This window comes from Anomaloglossus baeobatrachus, chromosome 7 (genome assembly GCF_048569485.1).
Source record: "Anomaloglossus baeobatrachus isolate aAnoBae1 chromosome 7, aAnoBae1.hap1, whole genome shotgun sequence".
In the NCBI taxonomy this organism is placed as follows: Eukaryota; Metazoa; Chordata; class Amphibia; order Anura; family Aromobatidae; genus Anomaloglossus; species Anomaloglossus baeobatrachus.
In genome coordinates this window covers 281,143,795-281,164,973 of record NC_134359.1, presented here as the reverse complement: position 1 = coordinate 281,164,973, position 21,179 = coordinate 281,143,795, and the positions used below count along the sequence as shown (strand labels likewise).

At 48.3% G+C, this 21,179-nt stretch overlaps 1 protein-coding gene across 3 annotated transcripts; it reads right to left on the bottom strand.

Annotated features, from left to right (window-relative positions):
* Positions 1-2,186: 2,186 nt before the first annotated feature.
* On the bottom strand, positions 2,187-17,687 carry C7H8orf33 (chromosome 7 C8orf33 homolog). Of its 3 annotated transcripts, XM_075319411.1 has the most exons (8): positions 17,556-17,687; positions 17,299-17,352; positions 14,843-14,933; positions 13,627-13,764; positions 4,324-4,940; positions 3,931-4,021; positions 3,638-3,784; positions 2,187-2,683 (listed from the first exon to the last, which is right to left on the bottom strand). In XM_075319411.1, the coding sequence occupies exons 2-8, from the start codon at positions 17,305-17,307 to the stop codon at positions 2,457-2,459; spliced, it is 1,320 nt and encodes a 439-aa protein (XP_075175526.1). In that variant the 5' UTR covers positions 17,308-17,352; positions 17,556-17,687; the 3' UTR covers positions 2,187-2,456. The 3 variants fall into 3 exon arrangements, with proteins under 3 accessions (XP_075175526.1, XP_075175528.1, XP_075175527.1); XM_075319413.1 differs by lacking the exon at positions 17,299-17,352 and having other exon boundaries at positions 13,627-13,775; positions 17,556-17,686; XM_075319412.1 differs by lacking the exon at positions 17,299-17,352 and having other exon boundaries at positions 17,556-17,686.
* Between the last annotated feature and the right edge of the window lie 3,492 nt (positions 17,688-21,179).

The window sequence follows — 21,179 nt, the reverse complement described above, 5'->3', positions numbered from 1 at the left end:
TGCAGGGTGGAATATCCCTTTAAGACCTCGGTTGTACTTGCCCATAGCTCCCATTGCGAAAGCATCAGAAGTGATATGCTAATGACCCTCTACTGCGAGGGTCATGCGACTGAGATTCCATCTTGCGATCGGATCACAGATGCAGAGAAGAGGGAGAGAGCACTTTCTCCCCATCTCCTCCGCTGTCTGTCTGTGTACATCGCACTGCAGTCGGATGACATATGAATGCAGGGCAATATTTCACACGCTCCCGTAGACTTGTATGGGAGTGTGTGAGCCAAAACTTGCTGCAAAAGAGCACAGCATGCTGCAATTCATTGCTCATGCAGCTGTGGAATGAGAGATCAATCGCATATGAACGCTGCCCCCTAGTTTTGCACTAGAGTGAGAGAAGTCTGATGTTTTATCGGATCGCACTCGTCCATGTAAAACGCAAGTGGAAACAAGGCGTAAGGCAGCAATAATGGAGGATTTCTTTTCCTAGAATGGCGTTAGGCTGTGTGCACACAGTGCATTTTGAGTGCAGTTTTGTCACAAAAACAATGTCAATGGGAACCCGTCACCAGATTTGGCGACTATAAGCTGCGGCCACCACCACCAGCATGTTAGAATGCTGTATATAAGAGCCCATGCCGCTGTATAGAACATAAAAATTACTTTATAATTCTCACCTAAAAGGACGGTGCAAACTGGTCGGATGGGTGTTTCCGTTCTCCGGTACCGGTGCCTCCTCTTTCAGCCACCTTTGTCCTCCTTCTAAAGCCTGGGTACATGACGCTTCCTACGTCATCCACACTAGCTGGCATTGAGATCCTGCGCAGGCACACTTTGATCTGCCCTGATCCGGGCACAAAGTATTGACATTCAACCGACCAGTCTGCACCGCACTTTAGGTATTATAAAGTGATATTTTTTTTTCATTCTACACAGCGGCCTGGGCTCTTATATAAAAGATGTTAGAATGCTGCATACAAGAGCCCACTGGTGGTGGCCGCAGCTTATAGGCCCCAAATCTGGTGACAGGTTCCCTTTAAGTTTTGTGCACATCTCCTTGCAGATTTGGTGCACAAAATAATATGCAGTGTGTCAACTCTTTAAGCTTTTTTTCACCTATCAAATTCAATTGAATAACACATTTTTGCTCTGCATTTTTCCTGCCAAGAGAAGCAGAATGTATAAAAATAATTTTTGATTGCTATTAAAATTGATTGAAAAATGCACATAAGAACAAGTATATCATAGAAGGTACAATAGCCAACAAGGGGTTAACCATAACAAAGTGATGATGAAATAATAGACATGACACAAAAGAAAACAGTGGGTAAACACTGGATCAGCACTGGGGAAGCATATTCACCAAACTATTGTCAAATTGAAAACATCCTAAGCGCCAGCAGCAGCAATGGCTCAATCAAGTAATAAAGGCAAGGAAATCGTGAGAAGTTTTAACTAACAAAGGGCCAGTACAGATAAAGTGCAGAATGCAGTTGTCCTCCAGGTGGAATTCCCCCCCAACGTACGTTTCACCTAATATTTGACTGCTTATTCATCTCTCCATGAATAAGCAGTCAGAAATATAGGCGAAACGTACGTTGGGAGTCCAACTGCATTCTATATGCTTACTTGTTATTTTTCAATCGATTTTAATAGCAATCAATAAAAGTGATTTTTATATCTTTTGTACCTACATCACTCAGTTTCCTCTGTGTTTTTATAATATTTTGGAGTAGGTTTTGGGCCCAATGTTTTTATTTGTTTACTTGGCCGCTCATATGCAGTTATAATGTGCCATAGGATTTTTTTGTTTTGCCAAGAGAAGCAGAAGTAGTAAATTTCTACCACCAAATACTCAATGTGTGCACATAGCCTGATACTACGACTATGCAACTGCTGCAAAACTTCAACTCCCAGTTTGTTTGGGGGAAGCAACTCTAGCAGACATACTCAGCCTGTGAAACTAAAGCGCCCCTCGTAACATGGTCAGCTTCACTCTGGATCAAAGAAATATCAATATTGGTGCAAAGGATAAGTGGAGTAGTTAAGTACCACTTTCTTTGTGCCAATATATAAACATTAAAAAAAAAAAGCAATCATTTTTTGGGAGGGTGAATATGTCACATGTATGAAGGCTCCTGTAAAAAACATGGTGTCAGCGTTGAATGCACAATCCCAGGAGATGTTCGGGGACAGTTCCTCTTTTTAACACTTTATTCAGAACACAATGGACAATTGCTGCACCCAGAAAACCACATGCTCCCGTTTGCTGCTAAAAAAAAAAAAAAAAAAAAAAAAGAAGTTTCTTGAACTAAATTATTCACATATGTAACTTGTAATAAACAATGGCACCAATTTCTCATTCATTGGCTGATTGGTCGGTGTCCAAAAAGTAAAAGGCACGTGATTGCTGCAGATAAGTCCCCCAAGAATATGGCTGACATGTGATGCTGCACTCTCCATTAGAAGAAGTTAAAGCAGAAGGCCACCTGGGAAGGTGTGAAGGTGAAGTCTTGCTCAGTGGAGGACGACGGCGGTGTATTCTGGGTGGAGGGTCCCTGGGTGTGCGCAGGTGCAGCCGACGTAGGTGCCGCACTCATTGGGGATTTGTGAATACGCTTCCGGAAAACCTTGCTGCGGTTTTGCCTCGCCGTCAGAGTCACTTCACTCATCTTTGCCGATTTAGCTGCTGTGAAAAATAATGCAGCAAATGATTAATAGCGACACTGCGGCCATCACATAATGAATACAGGATAGGAGACCGCTTGATCCCCAGAATAAGGGCTACAAAATACCCCATATGCATGCACATCACTGCTCCAACCAAGTCTATGGGAGTGCCAAGTACAGAGCTAGTGCAGTCTGCAGCAGCCCCATAGACAGACTAGACAGGCGGTGTGCATTGCCACCGCTTTTCAGAGCTCCATTGTAGTGTTTGGACATCCCCAATCAGAATTTAACTCTTTACCTCCCCCTTTTTAAATGGAACCTGTCAGGTGTGATATTCACCCAGAACCATGAGCAGTTCTGTCTCCATATTGCTAATCCCTGCATCTAGTAGAATAGATAAAAGGATCTTTATAAAAAGTATATCTAAAGATCCTTTTAGGAGATTCCAATAAGCGTGGGGACTAGTCACAAGAGCGTTATATCCCCCCCCCCCCCTTCTAGTCTTCAGCACTCCGGTTATGCGCACTAGACCTCTCTTCGGCTCGAGCGCATACGCCTAGCTTCATAGTGCGCATGACCGGGAAGTGCGGGGACTTATGATCATGCGCACTGACCCTAAACTGCGTGTTCTGAAGTGGTGACAACATTCAAAGGTATGGACACAGGGAAATGGGCATTGAATAGTAAGTGTGCCAACATGCTAAGAGGGTGGAGTAGTTGAGGGATACAATGCCCTTGCAACTAATCCCCGCGCTCATTAGCATATCATAAAGGATCTTTAGAAATACTTTTTCTATAGATCTCTTTAGCTAGGATACTAGATACAGGGACAGTTAGGCAGGGATTAGAAATATGCACCCAGAACTGCTCGTGGTACTGGGGGCATATTGCACCTGACAGGTTCCCTTTAAATGCTGAAAGTTCTCAGTGTCAGTAGGCTGCACAACATGTAAAGCCTCATCCAGTTACTTACCGGCCTGCATCAGCCTCAGCTGTTTAACCCTCTCCTCTTCCATCTTGTGGCGGTAATCACCAAACATCACCCGCATCACTTGGCGTTTCTTCACCAATGGGACTTTCGCACTCCGCAAAGTCTTAATGGCACGTACCGCTTCGTCCACTATTTAAGGGTGAGAATAACATACACGATTCATATCCATATACCCATCAGGTAATTCCTTATAGTGCGATTGTAAAGTTGGAGGTCCACTTTAGCTTCTACAACTGCATGGTGTAAAACCCTGGGAATCGGCAATATCATCTCACCTTGTTTGGGAGTGGATTTCTGACGTTGTAGTCCAGTTTCAAGCTGCTCCACGCACCAGTCCAGCTCCCTCCGCAGCTCGTCCTCTCCAGACTGTAAAAACAAAATGCATAAAAGGGTTGTAAAGTATTAAAAAATATCCTTTTAGTAACTGCGCCACACCTGTTCAGAGGCTGTCGGGTATTGCAACTGAGTCCCATTCATTGGAGCAGAGCTGTGATACCAGACACCAACCATTGATGGACGTGGCCCTATTTTGGAATAAAGCAGCCATGTTTTACAAATTCTATGCAGGCCCCTTTAGAAATGGAAGATAACAGTCACTCTCCATTAATGATGGTGGTCCTACAAGTACTGTACACCACTAATAAACCCCCCCCCCCATGTGCACCTACCTTAGGTTCTTCCTTTAGGGGTGGATCCACACCTTCTTTAGGTTCTTTAACTTTTGTCTGCACCTCCATGTTTTTAGACTTTGACTTTTTCTTCTTCTTCTTCTTTGGGGAGTCTGATGTGCGCTTTTCTTCAGCTTCACCAATTTGTGTCCGATTAGGTGACACCCCAGAGGTGCTGGCTGCAATGTCTATGTTGGAGCACTTCTGTGCTGAGCTTTCCAGCACTATATCCACAGTCTTATGGTTGGCACAAAGGTGGTCACCCTCAACAGTCAGCGGAGCTGAGGAGCTCTCTGAAGTGCTACATGTTTCTTCAGTGATCTGGAAATTGAAGGTGAACTCTGAGCCACCATCTAAATGTAAAGCACCGACCGGTTGGCTAACTGGTGGGTCGGTGATTTTCACCTCCTTGGCATGGTCTTCCAGTTCATCCTCCGCTCTACCCCCGGTGGTCTGATGCTCTTGATCTGGGAAGAAGTCGAAGGTAAAACCACTGCCGGATGGTGCGAACCAGTGCCCAGCGCTCGTCTCTGCATCCTTTGCACTTTTTCTATAGGCGACACTTTGGGTATCCCGGGCCGTCACTTTGTGAATATTAGGTTCTTGTAGCTTATTGGCTTAAAAAGAAAATAACTTATTTAGTTATTGAGGAGTAAAAGGATTGGACAATTGTTAGACACAAAGCAACGAATATAGGGGAACGTGGCTCAGGGCACCGAATATAGGGGAACGTGGCTCAGGGCACCGAATATAGGGGAACGTGGCTCAGGGCACCGAATATAGGGGACGTGGCTCATGGCACCAAATATAGGGGACGTGGCTCATGGCACCAAATATAGGGGACGTGGCTCATGGCACCAAATATAGGGGACGTGGCTCATGGCACCAAATATAGGGGACGTGGCTCATGGCACCAAATATAGGGGACGTGGCTCATGGCACCAAATATAGGGGACGTGGCTCATGGCACCAAATATAGGGGACGTGGCTCATGGCACCAAATATAGGGGACGTGGCTCATGGCACCAAATATAGGGGACGTGGCTCATGGCACCAAATATAGGGGACGTGGCTCATGGCACCAAATATAGGGGACGTGGCTCATGGCACCAAATATAGGGGACGTGGCTCATGGCACCAAATATAGGGGACGTGGCTCATGGCACCAAATATAGGGGACGTGGCCTCATGGCACCAAATATAGGGGAACGTGGCTCATGGCACCAAATATAGGGGAACGTGGCTCATGGCACCAAATATAGGGGAACGTGGCTCATGGCACCAAATATAGGGGAACGTGGCTCATGGCACCGAATATAGGGAACATGGATCATGGCAGTGAAGATATTTTTTTAACGGTTCTCTGCTCCAAACTGAAAATGAATAAATGACTATATAATACATAGAAATAGATCCCTCTGTGTGTAATGACTCTATATAATATATAGGACTAGATCCCTCTGTGTGTAATGACTATATACCATATAGGAATAAGTCCCTCTGTGTGTAATGATTCTATATAATATATAGGAATAGATCCCTCTGTGTGTAATGATTCTATATAATATATAGGAATAGATCCCTCTGTGTGTAATGATTCTATATAATATATAAGAATAGATCCCTCTGTGTGTAATGATTCTATATAATATATAGGAATACATCCCTCTGTGTGTAATGATTCTATATAATATATAGGAATAGATCCCTCTGTGTGTAATGATTGTATATAATATATAGAAATAGATCCCTGTGTGTAATGATTGTATATAATATATAGAAATAGATCCCTCTGTGTGTAATGATTCTATATAATATATAGGAATAGATCCCTCTGTGTGTAATGATTCTATAAAATGAAGGGAATTTTGTTTACTTACCGTAAATTCCTTTTCTTCTAGCTCCTATTGGGAGACCCAGACAATTGGGTGTATAGCTTCTGCCTCCGGAGGCCACACAAAGTATTACACTTTAAAAAGTGTAACCCCTCCCATCTGCCTATACACCCTCCCATGCATCACGGGCTCCTCAGTTTTGGTGCAAAAGCAGGAAGGAGAAAACTTATAAATTGGTCTAGGGTAAATGCAATCCGAAGGATGTTCGGAGAACTGAAAACCATGAACCAAAAGAACAATTCAACATGAACAACATGTGTACACAAAAGAACAACCAGCCCGAAGGGCACAGGGGCGGGTGCTGGGTCTCCCAATAGGAGCTAGAAGAAAAGGAATTTACGGTAAGTAAACAAAATTCCCTTTTTCTTTGTCGCTCCATTGGGAGACCCAGACAATTGGGACGTCCAAAAGCAGTCCCTGGGTGGGTAAAAGAATACCTCAATAAGAAGAGCCGAAACGGCCCCCTCTTACAGGTGAGCAACCGCCGCCTGAAGGACTCGCCTACCTAGACTGGCGTCTGCCGAAGCATAGGTATGCACTTGATAGTGTTTCGTGAAAGTGTGCAGACTAGACCACGTAGCTGCCTGACACACCTGCTGAGCCGTAGCCCGGTGCCGCAATGCCCAGGACGCACCCACGGCTCTGGTAGAATGGGCTTTCAGCCCTGAAGGAAGCGGAAGCCCAGAAGAACGGTAGGCTTCGAGAATCGGTTCCTTGACCCACCGAGCCAAGGTTGACTTGGAAGCCTGCAAACCCTTACGCTGACCAGCGACAAGGACAAAGAGCGCATCTGAACGACGCAGGGGCGCCGTGCGAGACACGTAGAGTCGGAGTGCTCTAACCAGATCCAAGGAGTGCAAATCCTTTTCACATTGGTGAATTGGATTAGGGCAAAATGAAGGCAAGGAGATATCCTGATTGAGATGAAAAGGAGATACCACCTTAGGGAGAAATTCCGGGACCGGACGCAGAACCACCTTATCCTGGTGAAACACCAGGAAGGGGGCTTTGCATGACAGCGCTGCAAGCTCAGACACTCTCCGGAGTGATGTAACTGCCACTAGAAAGGCCACCTTCTGCGAAAGACGTGATAAAGAGACATCCCGCAGCGGCTCGAAAGGTGGTTTCTGAAGAGCCGTCAGGACCCTGTTAAGATCCCAGGGTTCCAGCGGACGCTTGTAAGGTGGGACTATGCGGCAAACTCCCTGCAGGAACGTGCGGACCTGCGGAAGCCTGGCTAGGCGCTTTTGAAAAAATACGGAGAGCGCCGATACTTGGCCCTTGAGAGAGCCGAGTGACAAACCCTTGTCCATTCCGGATTGAAGGAATGAAAGAAAAGTGGGTAAGGCAAACGGCCATGGAGGAAAACCGTTATCAGAGCACCAGGATAAGAAGATTTGCCAAGACCTGTAATAGATCTTGGCGGACGTTGGTTTCCTGGCCTGTCTCATGGTGGCAATGACATCCTGAGATAACCCTGAAGACGCTAGGAGCCAGGACTCAATGGCCACAGTCAGGTTGAGGGCCACAGAATTCAGATGGAAAAACGGGCCTTGTGACAGCAAATCTGGGCGGTCTGGAAGCGCCCACGGTTGACCCACCGTGAGATGCCACAGATCCGGGTACCACGACCGCCTCGGCCAGTCTGGAGCGACGAGAATGGCGCGACGGCAGTTGGACCTGATCTTGCGTAACACTCTGGGCAGCATCGCCAGAGGAGGAAACACATAAGGCAGTCGAAACTGCGACCAATCCTGAACTAACGCGTCCGCCGCCAGAGCTCTGTGATCCTGAGACCGAGCCATGAATGCCGGGACTTTGTTGTTGTGCCGTGACGCCATGAGATCGACGTCTGGTGTTCTCCAGCGGCGACAGATCTCTCGAAACACTTCTGGGTGTAGAGACCATTCCCCCGCATCCATGCCCTGACGACTGAGAAAATCTGCTTCCCAGTTTTCTACGCCCGGGATGTGAACTGCGGAGATGGTGGAGGCTGTGGCTTCCACCCACTGCAGAATCTGCCGGACTTCCTGGAAGGCTTGACGACTGCGAGTGCCGCCTTGGTGGTTGTAAGGGAAAGAGACGTTCCTGTCGAGGGAAGCCGACCTCCTGTCCCATTTGCGGAGAATGTCCCATTGGAGTGGCCGCAGATGGAATTGCGCGAACGGCACTGCCTCCATCGCTGCCACCATCTTCCCCAGGAAGTGCATGAGGCGCCTTAAGGGGTGTGACTGACCCCGAAGAAGTGATTGCACCCCTGTCTGCAGAGAAAGCTGTTTGTCCCGCGGTAGCTTGACTACCGCTGACTGTGTATGAAACTCCATCCCGAGGTAAGTCAGTGATTGAGTCGGTGTCAACTTGGATTTCGGGAAGTTGATGATCCACCCGAACTGCTGGAGAGTCGCCAGAGCGACGGTAAGGCTGTGTTGACACGCCACCCGGGAGGGTGCCCTGACTAGGAGATCGTCTAAGTAGGGAATCACAGAGTGGCCCTGAGAGTGCAGGACTGCCACAACGGAAGCCATGACTTTGGTGAAAACCCGTGGGGCTGTCGCCAAGCCGAAAGGCAATGCCACGAACTGAAGGTGTTCGTCCCCGATGGCGAAACGCAAGAAGCGTTGATGTTCGGGTGCGATCGGCACGTGGAGATAAGCATCCTTGATGTCGATCGATGCTAGGAAGTCTCCTTGTGACATCGAGGCGATGACCGAGCGGAGAGATTCCATCCGAAACCGTCTGGTTCTCACATGTCTGTTGAGTAGCTTGAGGTCTAGAACGGGACGGAATGATCCGTCCTTTTTTGGCACCACGAACAAGTTGGAGTAAAAGCCGCGACCATGTTCCTGAAGGGGAACGGGGATCACAACTCCTTCTGTCTTCAGAGCGTCCACTGCCTGAAAAAGTGCGTCGGCCTGAGCGGGGGGCGGAGAGGTTCTGAAGAAACGAGCCGGAGGACGAGAGCTGAACTCTATCCTGTAACAGTGAGACAGAATGTCTCTCACCCATCGGTCTTGAACATGTGGCCACCAGGTGTCGCCAAAGCGGGAGAGCCTGCCACCGATCGAGGATGCGGCTCGGGGATGCCGAGAGTCATGAGGAGGCCGCCTTGGAGGCAGTGCCTCCTGCGGCCTTTTGGGGCCGTGACTTAGACCGCCACGCATAGGAGTTCCTCTGGCCTTTCTCCGGCCTGCTGGACGAAGAGGATTGGGGCTTGGTGGAGGGACGAAAGGACCGAAACCTCGATTGTATTTTCCGTTGCTGAGGTCTCTTAGGTTTGGACTGGGGTAAGGAGGAGTCCTTTCCCTTGGATTCCTTAATAATCTCATCCAATCGTTTGCCAAACAAGCGGTCGCCAGAAAATGGCAAACCGGTTAAAAACCTCTTGGAGGCAGAGTCTGCCTTCCATTCGCGCAGCCACATGGCCCTGCGGACTGCCACAGAGTTAGCGGATGCCACAGCTGTACGGCTAGCACAGTCTAGGACTGCGTTCATGGCGTAGGAAGAAAAAGCTGACGCTTGAGAAGTCAAAGACGCAACTTGCAGAGCAGAATTACGTGTGACAGCATTAATCTCAGCCAGACAAGCTGAGATAGCTTGGAGTGCCCACACGGCTGCAAAGGCTGGGGCAAAAGACGCGCCCGTGGCTTCATAGATGGACTTCACCAGGAGCTCTATCTGCCTGTCAGTGGCATCCTTTAGCGATGAGCCATCTGCAACCGATACCACAGATCTAGCCGCCAATCTAGAGACTGGAGGATCCACCTTGGGACATTGAGCCCAACCCTTAACGACTTCAGAGGGGAAGGGATAACGCGTGTCAGTAAGGCGCTTAGTAAAGCGCTTGTCCGGAACCGCTCTGGGCTTCTGGACAGCATCTCTGAAGTTAGAGTGATCGAAAAACGCACTACGTGTACGTTTGGGAAACCGAAACTGGTGTTTCTCCTGCTGAGACGCCGACTCCTCTACAGTAGGAGGCGGGGGAGAGAGATCCAACACCTGGTTGATGGACGAGATAAGATCATTCACTAAGGCGTCCCCTTCAGGTGTATCAAGGTTAAGGGCGACGTCAGGGTCAGAGCCCTGAGCTGCGACGTCCGCCTCGTCCTCCAGCGAGTCCTCAAGCTGGGAACCCGAGCAGCGTGAAGAAGTCGGGGAAGATTCCCAGCGAGCCCGCTTAGCCTGTCTAGGACTGTGGTCCGGGCAGGAGTCCTCCACGTGAGACCTAGGGCCCAACCTGGGAGCGCGCTGCGGCGCGGACAGAGAGGGGCCTGGAGGCGACGATCCAACAGGGGCCGGGGCCTGTGTAAGGACCGGTCTGGACTGCAAAGCTTCTAGCAGCTTGGCAGACCATTTGTCCATAGACTGAGCCATGGATTGTGAAAGTGACTCAGAGTTTCTCAGCAAAAGAGGCGAACTCTGTCCCTACCGCCTGGACAGGGGGAGCAGGGGGGTCTACATGAGCCGAGGGGCCCACTAGTGACCAAGGCTCCGGCTGAGCAAGCGAAACAGGGGTCGAGCATTGCTCACAGTGAGGGTAGGTGGAACCCGCAGGTAACATAGCCCCACAAGGGGTACAGGCCGCAAAAAAACCCTGTGCCTTAACAGATTTGCTCCTTGTGGACGACATGCTGTTGTCTCCTAGGAGAATGATCACTGAGTGTATATGGGCAAAAAAGGGTATACAGCCCGACCGAACAGAAATATATATATATATAAATACGTATCTGTTTCCGGCACCCTAGGGGGACCGGTGTGGCTTACCGACCGCTAAAAAGCGGAGTGTGTGTCCTCCAGATTCCCTGCCTTAGGTCCCCCGGAGCTGCAGAGCTCTTCACTGAGAATCCTCCACCGGCAGAATGCCAAAAAATGGCTGCCGGAGCTCTCAGGGGAGGAGTGGAGCCGTGGGCGGCGCCAGGAAAAGTGCGGGAATCTGGGGTCCCCACAGTGATCAGTGAGGGGGGAGGAAACACACAGGATGCTCCGGCCCTCACATCCGACGTCAGGTCGGCAGTCCCGCCCTTACCCCTGACAGGCAGGCCCGGGGGCGGGATTTTTGCGACTAGGCTGCGATGAAGCCGGGGACTAAATTTGAGACCGCACCCGACAAGCAGGCACGGTCGGCGTGGAAGTCCGCCGGCCTTCTCAATTCAGCAGCTGCCGCAGCGTCCGGGAGGGAGGTGCGCTCCCTGCACAGTCCCCAATGGGGACACAGAGTACCTTAGAGTTGCAGGGCCCGGTCCCTGAGGTTGAATAGACTCCGGTCCGGCAGATTCCCACAGGGGCTGCGGAGGGAGCACGGTCCCAGTAAATGGATGACCGCTCAGGATCCCACTTCTCCCAGAGCCGCTAAGGGATGGTGAAGGAGACGGCATGAGGCTCCGGCCTTTGTACCCACAATGGGTACCTCAACCTTAACAACACCGCCGACGTAGTGGGGTGAGAAGGGAACATGCCGGGGGCCCCGTGGGGGCCCTCTTTTCTTCCAACCGACATAACTAATATGAGAATGCATGAGTGGATGTGTGCCTCCTTCCACACAAAGCATAAAACTGAGGAGCCCGTGATCCACGGGAGGGTGTATAGGCAGAGGGGAGGGGTTACACTTTTTAAAGTGTAATACTTTGTGTGGCCTCCGGAGGCAGAAGCTATACACCCGATTGTCTGGGTCTCCCAATGGAGCGGCAAAGAAATATAGAAATAGATCCCTCTGTGTGTAATGATTGTATATAATATATAGAAATAGATCCCTCTGTGTGTAATGATTCTATATAATATATAGGAATAGATCCCTCTGTGTGTAATGATTCTATATAATATATAGAAATAGATCCCTCTGTGTGTAATGATTCTATATAATATATAGGAATAGATCCCTCTGTGTAATGATTCTATATAATATATAGGAATAGATCCCTCTGTGTGTAATGATTCTATATAATATATAGGAATAGATCCCTCTGTGTGTAATGATTCTATATAATATATAGGAATAGATCCCTCTGTGTGTAATGACTCTATATAATATATAGGAATAGATCCCTCTGTGTGTAATGACTATATAATATATGCGTTTCCTTTTTGTATTGAATTACTGAAATAACAGAACTTTTTGATGATATTCTAAAGTATTGAGATGCATCTGTATTTAGTTTACTGATCCTTCACCAAGAAAATCCAACTCGCCCCCAAAAGAAAATCGCACTCAAAATACCCAAAGCCTTAAAGGGAACCTGTCATCAGAAATTTTGCTTTAAACCTAAAAGTTTCCCCCTCTGCAGCTCCTGGGCTGCATGCTAGCAGGTTCCTGTACTTTTTGTGGCCCCTGCTGACCGTTGCTGTTCCTCCAGCAGATTTCATATTTCAGGACGCCGCCCCTGAGCGCCCGCGGTCCCGCGCATGCGCTGTGCGACTGTAGCGGTACTGTGCACTGTGTGCACGTGTGACCGCTGGTGACGTTTTGCGCAGGCACGAGGTTATGGGCGGCGCTGTGAGTGTCATCAGCAAGTGCCGCCCATAACCTCGTGACCGCACTTTCCCCTCCTCCAGCGTTCTGCGCAAACGCTTGCTGGCCAGATGACCCGACGTCACCCCTTTCCCATCTTGCCCTGCTGCAGGGTAAGATGGGAAGGAGGTGACGTCGGGTCATTTGGCCGGCGAGCGCTTGCGCAGAACGCTGGAGGCAGTGGAGGAAAGCGCGTCCACGAGATTATGGGCGGGCACTTGCGATTCAATCACAGCGCCGCCCATAATCTCGTGCTTGTGACACACGTCACCAGCGATCCTGGCGTGGGCGGCACCTGGGGCGCAGTGGGCGGCGTCCTGATGGATGAAATGGAGCGTGGGGGGACGGCGTCAATGTGCTGGAGGAACAGCAACGGTCAGAGAGCCCACCCCCATGGACGATTTACAAAATTTATATAGCAAAAGGTACAAGTTTATAAAGTATTTCATTTGGTTTAAAAGGGGACACAAAAAGTACAGGAACATTGCTAGAATACAGCCCAGGAGCTGCAGAGGGGGAAACGCTTGGGTTTCAAGCTAAATTTCTGATGACAGGTTCCCTTTAAGGCTTTTGTGCGACAGTGGGGCACATTACCAACCCTTTGAGTCTTGTGGGGCCTTTTGAGTGCTATTCTTTTTTTTTTTGAGGGGGGGGGGGGGGGATGCTGCTTGCCTTGGTAAAGGGTCTATCTGACCTGCTGCATTCTACTGATTTTTCATGTATAGCTGCCTGGACACTATTTCAATGAACTCTTATAAACTGTAACTGGGGCTTATTTTTGGAGTAGGGCTTATATATTTGCAGCATCCACAAAAATCCTGAAAAATCAGGCTGGGCTTTTTTTTGGGAAGGTCTTATTTTTGGGGGAACAAAATAATTCGGCCCCATTGAACAGCTATCACTCACCTTTTTGTCCTTGTAGCCGTCTATCTTCGGACATTTTCAGACGGTAGTTTCCAAATACTTGGTTCATCACCTGCCTCTTCTTCACAAAGGGAGCTTTCCGGGAGCGCAGGACTCGCAGAACCCGCTGAGTATCTTCCACTATGGAAAAACTATCATTAACAGACAATTTGAGGTTTTCTTTGCTGCTCTCACAGCTTGGATTTTGGAAATGTAAAACCCTAGATATAGTTCTAAGTAAAAAAGCTACTTTAGGGTTTACAGCACCAACTATAGGCAGTGTCTGGAAAGCAGGTGAAGAGGAAATCGGTAAAGGAAAGAAGCTGTGCTGTGGAGTTGTACAGCGGTGAAATTGAGCTCTATTAAAATGAATGCTGCAATACCAGACACAGCCTGTCGACTAGGGGGGCGCTTTTTGCGAATAAAGGCACTCAGTATTTTAAATTCTAGATAATTTACAGGATTATGTCCTGAACCTATGTTTGTACATAAGAGACCTGCAATGATCTACAACATACTGTATTTCTGTCCAGGTTTTAAACACCTTTACAAGCCGCAGGATGTTAGGCCATGGAGGGAGTTGTAGTTTGATGATAGCTTGGCAGTCAAAGGTTGGTATTTACTGCCCTAATACAACATGAAAGCCATGTAAAAATCTTCCCATCAGCAGACACATTCTGTAATATGGCAGCCATATTTGCAGTCAGTATACAGGCCACCATAAGCAGCAGTCTGCATTCTGCTTATGCATTTGGTTGGGAATTATCCCTGAAGTGCGGCTTCTCTCATACCACCTGAGAAGGGTGTAAATCTTTAATACCTTCCCGACATAGGACGTATCAGTGTGTCTTAGGCCATGTCGGGGTCTACAGAGCGGGCGCAGGAGCTGAGCAGGTGTAGGCAGTGTTGTACAGCCAGCATTTACCATTAAATGCAGAAACTGCAGTCAGCTCAAACTGCTGGCAACCTCTGACAACAGCATTTATATGGCCTGATTTCATGCCCCAGCTATTGATGGTTTGCAATGGTAGTTACGGGTCTACTGAAAGCCCCTAGGAGATCAGTAATATTCCTATACTGAGAGATAGATATAGATATTAAATCTATATCTATATCCTTATACCTATCATGATTCTTGGAAGAGGGAGAGAAAACACAAAGTGCAAAAAGCCCAGTTATGAAGAGGCACCGATAGTGTAGGAGGTCACCCAGCACACACCTTGTCTCGGCGTTGGATTGCGGCGCAGGAGCCCGGTTTCCAGCTGACAGATGCACCACTCCAACTCATCTTCAAACGTCCCTTTGGGAGCCTGAGAAACAAAAGACGTGAACTAATTTGTCTTGGTTCTAATCAATATGACTGACATCTTAGTAGCATTTTGTTGTGCTCGCTGACTGTACATTCTGGGGACTTAGGCTCTCTGCTCTCACGGATACATAGTACAGTAACGATCAGTGACCGACAATCTGCCATAGTAGGAAATGTGTCAGGTGCCTGGATGTCAGCTCTTAGGCTACATGCGCACGCTGCATCTTTCTGTGTTCAAAAACTGCAGCCAAAAACTGCAGCCAAAAACTGCAGCCAAAAACTGCAGCCAAAAACTGCAGCCAAAAACTGCAGCCAAAAACTGCAGCCAAAAACTGCAGCCAAAAACTGCAGCCAAAAACTGCAGCCAAAAACTGCAGCCAAAAACTGCAGCCAAAAACTGCAAAAACGAACATGCTGCATTTTCTTTTGTCACAAACCTTTGACAAATAAAACGCTGACAAATAAACTGCAAGTGCGCACAGCAAATCTGACTTCTCAGACTTTGCTGGGAAGTCAAATGTCAGAAAGTTCTGACAACAAAATTGCAGCCAAAAAAGCAGTAAAAACGCAGCAAAAAAAAAAAAAAAAAAAAAAAAAGCGTGCGCATATAGACTCAAGCGGGCTTTACACGCTGCGACATCGCTAATGCGAACTCGTTGGGGTCACGGAATTCATGACGCACATCCGGCCGCATTAGCGATGCCGTTGCGTGTAACACCGATAAGCGATTTTGCATCGTTGCAAAAACGTGCAAAAACGTGCAAAATCGCTAATCGGTGACATGGGGGTCTATTCTCAAATCTCGTTACTGCAGCAGTAACGATGTAGTTCGTCGCTCCTGCGGCAGCACACATCGCTGCGTGTGACGCCGCAGGAACGAGGAAGCTCTCCTTACCTGCCTCCCGGCCGCTATGCAGAAGGAAGGAGGTGGGCGAGATGTTACGTCCCGCTCAGCTCCGCCCCTCCGCTGCTATTGGGCGGCGGTTCAGTGACGTCGCTGTGACGCCGCACGGACCGCCCCCTTAGAAAGGAGGCGGTTCGCCCGTCACAGCGACGTCGCCGGACAGGTATGTATGTGTGACCGGTCTGGGCGATGTTGTGCGGCACGGACAGCGATTTGCCTGTGTCACGCAACAGATGGGGGTGGCTACCCACACTAGCGATATCGGGACCGATATCGCAGTGTGTAAAGTAGCCTTTACTCCATCAGACTGGACAATGTAACACTGCAGCACGTACTCATGGCTCCATACGGTAGGTATAAACACTATTGCGCACAGGATCCAGTATGTATGTATGTATGTATGTATGTATGTATGCATGTATGCATGTATGCATGTATGCATGTATGCATGTATGTACACATACACTCCATAAATGAATAAGTCCTAGAGATACCACTTACAAAGAACAAACAAACACGTGTCTGCACCACTGCACATGATTAGAAGTCTCAGAGTCGCTATGGGGCTTATATTCATTACTTTGGGGGGTGTATTTATTAAGGGGGGCAGCTTCCCTTAGGTTTATTTAATCAATGGGTCTGCATTTATTTGGAAGGTCTACATCTACAGAAGGGTGTCCATTTACTGCCAGTGTCTGCTCTGGGGTCTGTATTCCGTATTAGCCGAGGAGCTCTGTATTAATTTAAGGTTGATCTCTAGTGTCTTACAGGGTCTTCTCTGCAATGTAGATTCACTTATGGTCTGCACTTTGTGGTCTGTATTTATTTGGGGGGAGGGGGGGGGGGTGTCTTCCCTGGAATCTAGATTCACTTCTAGTCTGCACTTTAATATTTGTATTTATTTGGGGGTGTGGGGGGGGGGTCTTCTGTGGGATCTAGATTCACTTATGGGTCTGATCCTTGTTTATTTAGGGGGGGGGGTCTAATTTTAGTTTAGGGGGTCTTGATTTACTTATGGTCTACACTTTGTATTTATTTAGGGGGTCTTCTCTCAGATCTACATTCACTTATGGTCTGCATTTATTTAGAGCGGTCTAATATTTCTTAGTGGGACTTCTCTGGGATCTGGCTTCACTTATCTGTACTTTGTTGGCCATTTATTTAGGGGGCGGAGGGGTGTCTTTTTGGAGGTCTTCTCTGGGATCTAGAGTCACTTATGGGTCTGCTCTTTGTTGTCCATTTATTTAGGGGGTTTCCTCTGAGATCTGCGTTTATTTAGGGGGTGCTTTGAGATGATTATTTCTTTGGGGGGGGGCTTAGATCAGCCTTTATTTTTGTGGATTGCGCTGAGATCTGCATTTATTTGGGGGCTATGTATTTGGAGAGTTTGTACTAGTTTAAGGGTCCCCTGTATGGCATTGTCAGTGATTATTCCCTACATTCACACGGGGACAGAACTCACCTCCTCCATGCCTGTATTATGTTACTTCTCCCCCAGGACACTTTCATAACAGCACTGAATAAACAGGTCAGAAAAGAAAGAAAAGAAACAAAAACAAATAAAATCACATCATTGCTATAAAAGTCATTACAGTGTATCTCTGCAGCCTGCATGCTGGGACTTATAGTGAGTCACACACAGTGAAAAGAACAGAAAGAGTTAATATAAATGAGAGCAAAGCAAAGCCCCCTCAGCTACAGCTCACACACAATACATACATGACAGGCTGGAGAACAAGCACCCTCCTAACGACGCATGGTCACATCGGTCCGCCTGTGGATTCACTCCCCTGCTGGGTCCGCTGACTCCGCTCACTATAGTTCCCCGTGTGAAAACTGAGACCAGACCAACAGTTCCGGAAACAGCAAGCGCTATATATAGACGCAGTGCAGTGACGCCCTGTGATAGCTGCCGAGCTGGAGGAGCAGCAGTCATGTGTGTCCCCCCTGTGTGTAACCTGCAATTATGTCAGGTCATATGATAGGAGAGTCATGTATGGTGACACACACCACAATACATGTCAGAGTCAAACATACACGACTGAGATAAGACAGCAAGTGCATGGGGTCCATGCTTTGGGCAGCATGGATCAGCTATCAGGTTCCCTTTAGGCCACGTTCACACGTTGCTTATTAGGTGAGATTTTTACCTCAGGATTTGTAGCCAAAACCAGGAGTGGAAAAGTATAACAAAAACATGGCGCCAATTTTGGTTTTGGCTACAAATTCTGAGGTAAAAAACGCTCCAAATACTCAACGCGTGAATATAGCCTTATACTGTACATGACAATGTCTGTATATCGGGGGTCGCCGTCCTGCTGAAGAATACATTGTCAGGATCCTCTCTACCTGCCATCCATATGTAGTGTGAAAAAATCAACAAGGCCCCAACAGATTAGGCTTCATCCAAGGATTCATAATTAGTAATCGTTTTAAGGTTTTTTTCCACAATAAATTAATAGCACATATGAAATAAAAGAAATAAATATTACGGTTTATCAGAGAAATCTCCTTTGTTCTCCTTCCGGACTGATCGTTCATTCTCAAAATTCCCAATTCACGGTTAAAATGTGTCTTGATTATTGGAGATTTTCCCATTACTGAGATAGGAGATGGCAGTTGGTGCTTATAAACCTCTATGCACTGTCGTGTTAATATGTGTCCGCCCCTAGCGCGGCCCCTCGCCAAAGAACTTATGAGTTCACATGTCCGTTAGAACAGATCCAGCAGTAATCTGTTGGCAAAACTTTGACATTTTTTTTTTAACATGGGAGTCTATGGAAACAGATCCATTAACTGATCGCTAATAACCATCCGTTTTTCTTGCATTTGTAAAGGATCCGTTTTTGTGCTCACCGGATCAGTTTCAAATGGAAGATAAATAGTGATCCGTTAACGGATTTGTTTCCCATAGACTCCCATGTTAAAAAAAAAAGGATCTGGCAGAAATCAAGTTTTCAAAATAGACAAGAAAGTTGTACTTGCAGAACCATTTTGCCAATCAATCCATTCTAGGGGGCGATTAGTAGACATGTAGACTAAGGCTCCTTTTATATTGCGTTCTGATCCCCGTTCAGTGGTCCCATTGGGGGCTTTTGTCTGAACCCCCCTGTAAAATGAGTTTCGGACGCATGTACTGACGGGGCCACTGATTATAATGGTGAAGATGGAGTCACTGTGTGCTCTGTCCGGCACCATTTTCAGGAGTATATGCTTTCCGGAGGCGGACACCCAGACATAGTAGACTGCTTCTGTGTGTCCATCACCGGAAAGCATATACCCCCAAAAATGGTTCACAGCAGAGCACATGGGGACTTTGTCTGCAACATTATAGTCAAAAGCCCCATCAGTGCATATGTCAGAATCCATTTTGCAGGGGGTTCAGTCAAAAGCCCCAACGGGACCACTGAACAGGGATCAGAACACAATGTGAAAGGGGCCTTAAGCCTTAGCACCAACTGTCATCTTCCATTCTGCTATCTCAGTAATGGGAGAATCTGACCTCACGAAATACAGTTTTACGGATTTTGCCTATGAAGTGAGGATGAGGAGAAAGAAGCAGATTTCTCTGATAAGATCTATTATAAAGTCGCTTATTTTCACGTGAACTATTGAGTTATGGAATAAAAATTAAGGGCATGTGCCCACGATCAGGACCCGCTACTTCCTGGACGATGCAGGTCCTGACCTGCGGGGCCATGAGTCTCCTCCGCAGGAGAACGCAGCCACCCGTGCCCACGATCAGGGTTTGGGGTGCTGCGGTCTCTCGCTTGTGTTCTTCCTATGGAAAACGCTTGCGACTATGCAGCAAAGAATTGACATGCTGTGGCTTGGAAAGCTGCACCGCAGGTCAATTTTCGCTGCGGACTGCATACACACAGACAGTGGCCATGGGATTTCTAGAAATCCCATCCACTGTGCTTGTACTGTACAACATTTATTTGCCAAGTCTGTTAGGGAGATTTCAGGGCCCGGGATTTAGGAGTGATTGCAGAGCCCGGGTGTGATGGTCCCTGCCACCCTGCACTCCAGGCTGTTGACTTGCTGAGCTCAGGCGTCAAGTGTCGCTCTACAGGTGATTAAAACGGGGAAGGTGAGCGCAGCTGGGAAGAACTACTTACTTTTGCTGAATATTTTTTGGAGGGAGGGGTGGGTCCCAATTAGAACTTTTGGTAGGCCTCTTTCACACGTACGTGCCTCCAGTACGTGTTTGGCAATTTTCTCACACACCGGAGACACGTACACACGTTGACATATGTTTTCATATTGTGACGCCCTGGGCAAGCCAGGGGTCACAGGTCATCACACCACCACACCCTACACCCCAGTTAGGAACATCAAAGCTAACCCAAAATCCTTGTTGCCTTCCTCCAGGGGCTGATGTTCACACCAGGGGGTGGGCCAGGCGGTTGGCTCCGCCCACCGAGGAGTTCACAGCTCTGGAGGCGGGAAGAAACAGGCAGTTAAGCTAGGGAAGTGAAGGAGTAAACAGCTAAGATGAGTTAAGGAAGTGGAAGTAGAAGGAAGTGAAGTGGTAGAGGAGCAAAGGAGAAAACTGGAGAAAAGGAGTAAAAGTGAGAGTAGAAAAGCCTGAAGTTGGTCCAGCTGTGTGCAGGACAGAGTCAGCAAGGTCAGCAATGGCGGTGATTGTCCGGAGGGGTGACCGTTTGGAAGTTCCTGGAAGGACCGCGGACGGGTGGTGGCCCGGCGGTCTGGAGCAGTGTACAAAGGACAGTCAGCACCAGGGCAGGGGCCTCTCGGACCCCGGCAAGGCTAGGAGTCGCCATAATTTGCCAAATCCGTCAGTGAAGGGGACGTCGATCCCCCAAAAACCAAGTCCCGATTGAAGGCAACAGCCCAACCATTACAGTAGAGACACCGCCACCGCCAGGGCACCAGTTTCTAAGGGCCAGCGCCTGCGGGCAAAGAGTAGAGCTCCTCCGGTCCAGCTTGAAGCCGGGGAGCGGGTTACCGGTGGGAACTCATCGAGACCATCAACAACATTAGGTGCAGGAAAAGGGACATCACCGTCACCTACTGGGGAAAGCAAGTGCAGCCGTCCGTGGGAACCGTCTTTCCAGCCGTGTGTTTTACCGAGAACTGTGTCAACGTCTCAGGCTGAGTGAGTACCACAGTGCCGCAAGGCACAGCGCTGCCCCCGCGTCCCTGCGCCCACCAAGCCCTGCACCTCCCACCTCATCACTGGGCCCCGGGATCACCAACCCCTACCCACGGAGGGGCAACACAACAACTTGCTGCTTCACACCATCACTCCCGGGATCCCCACACCGAGCAGCGGTGGTGCTAACAAATCACCACAACCGTGGGTGGCGTCACGGACAA

Bases quoted from the DNA above. Each gene is read 5' to 3' on its own strand.
- C7H8orf33 (XM_075319411.1), bottom strand. The intron at 4,941-13,626 runs GTGAGTGATAGC...TTTCTTTTTAAG, and splicing joins ACGGCTACAAGGACAAAAAG to CCAATAAGCTACAAGAACCT. The intron at 2,684-3,637 runs GTAAGTAACTGG...TATTTTTCACAG, and splicing joins GCTGAGGCTGATGCAGGCCG to CAGCTAAATCGGCAAAGATG.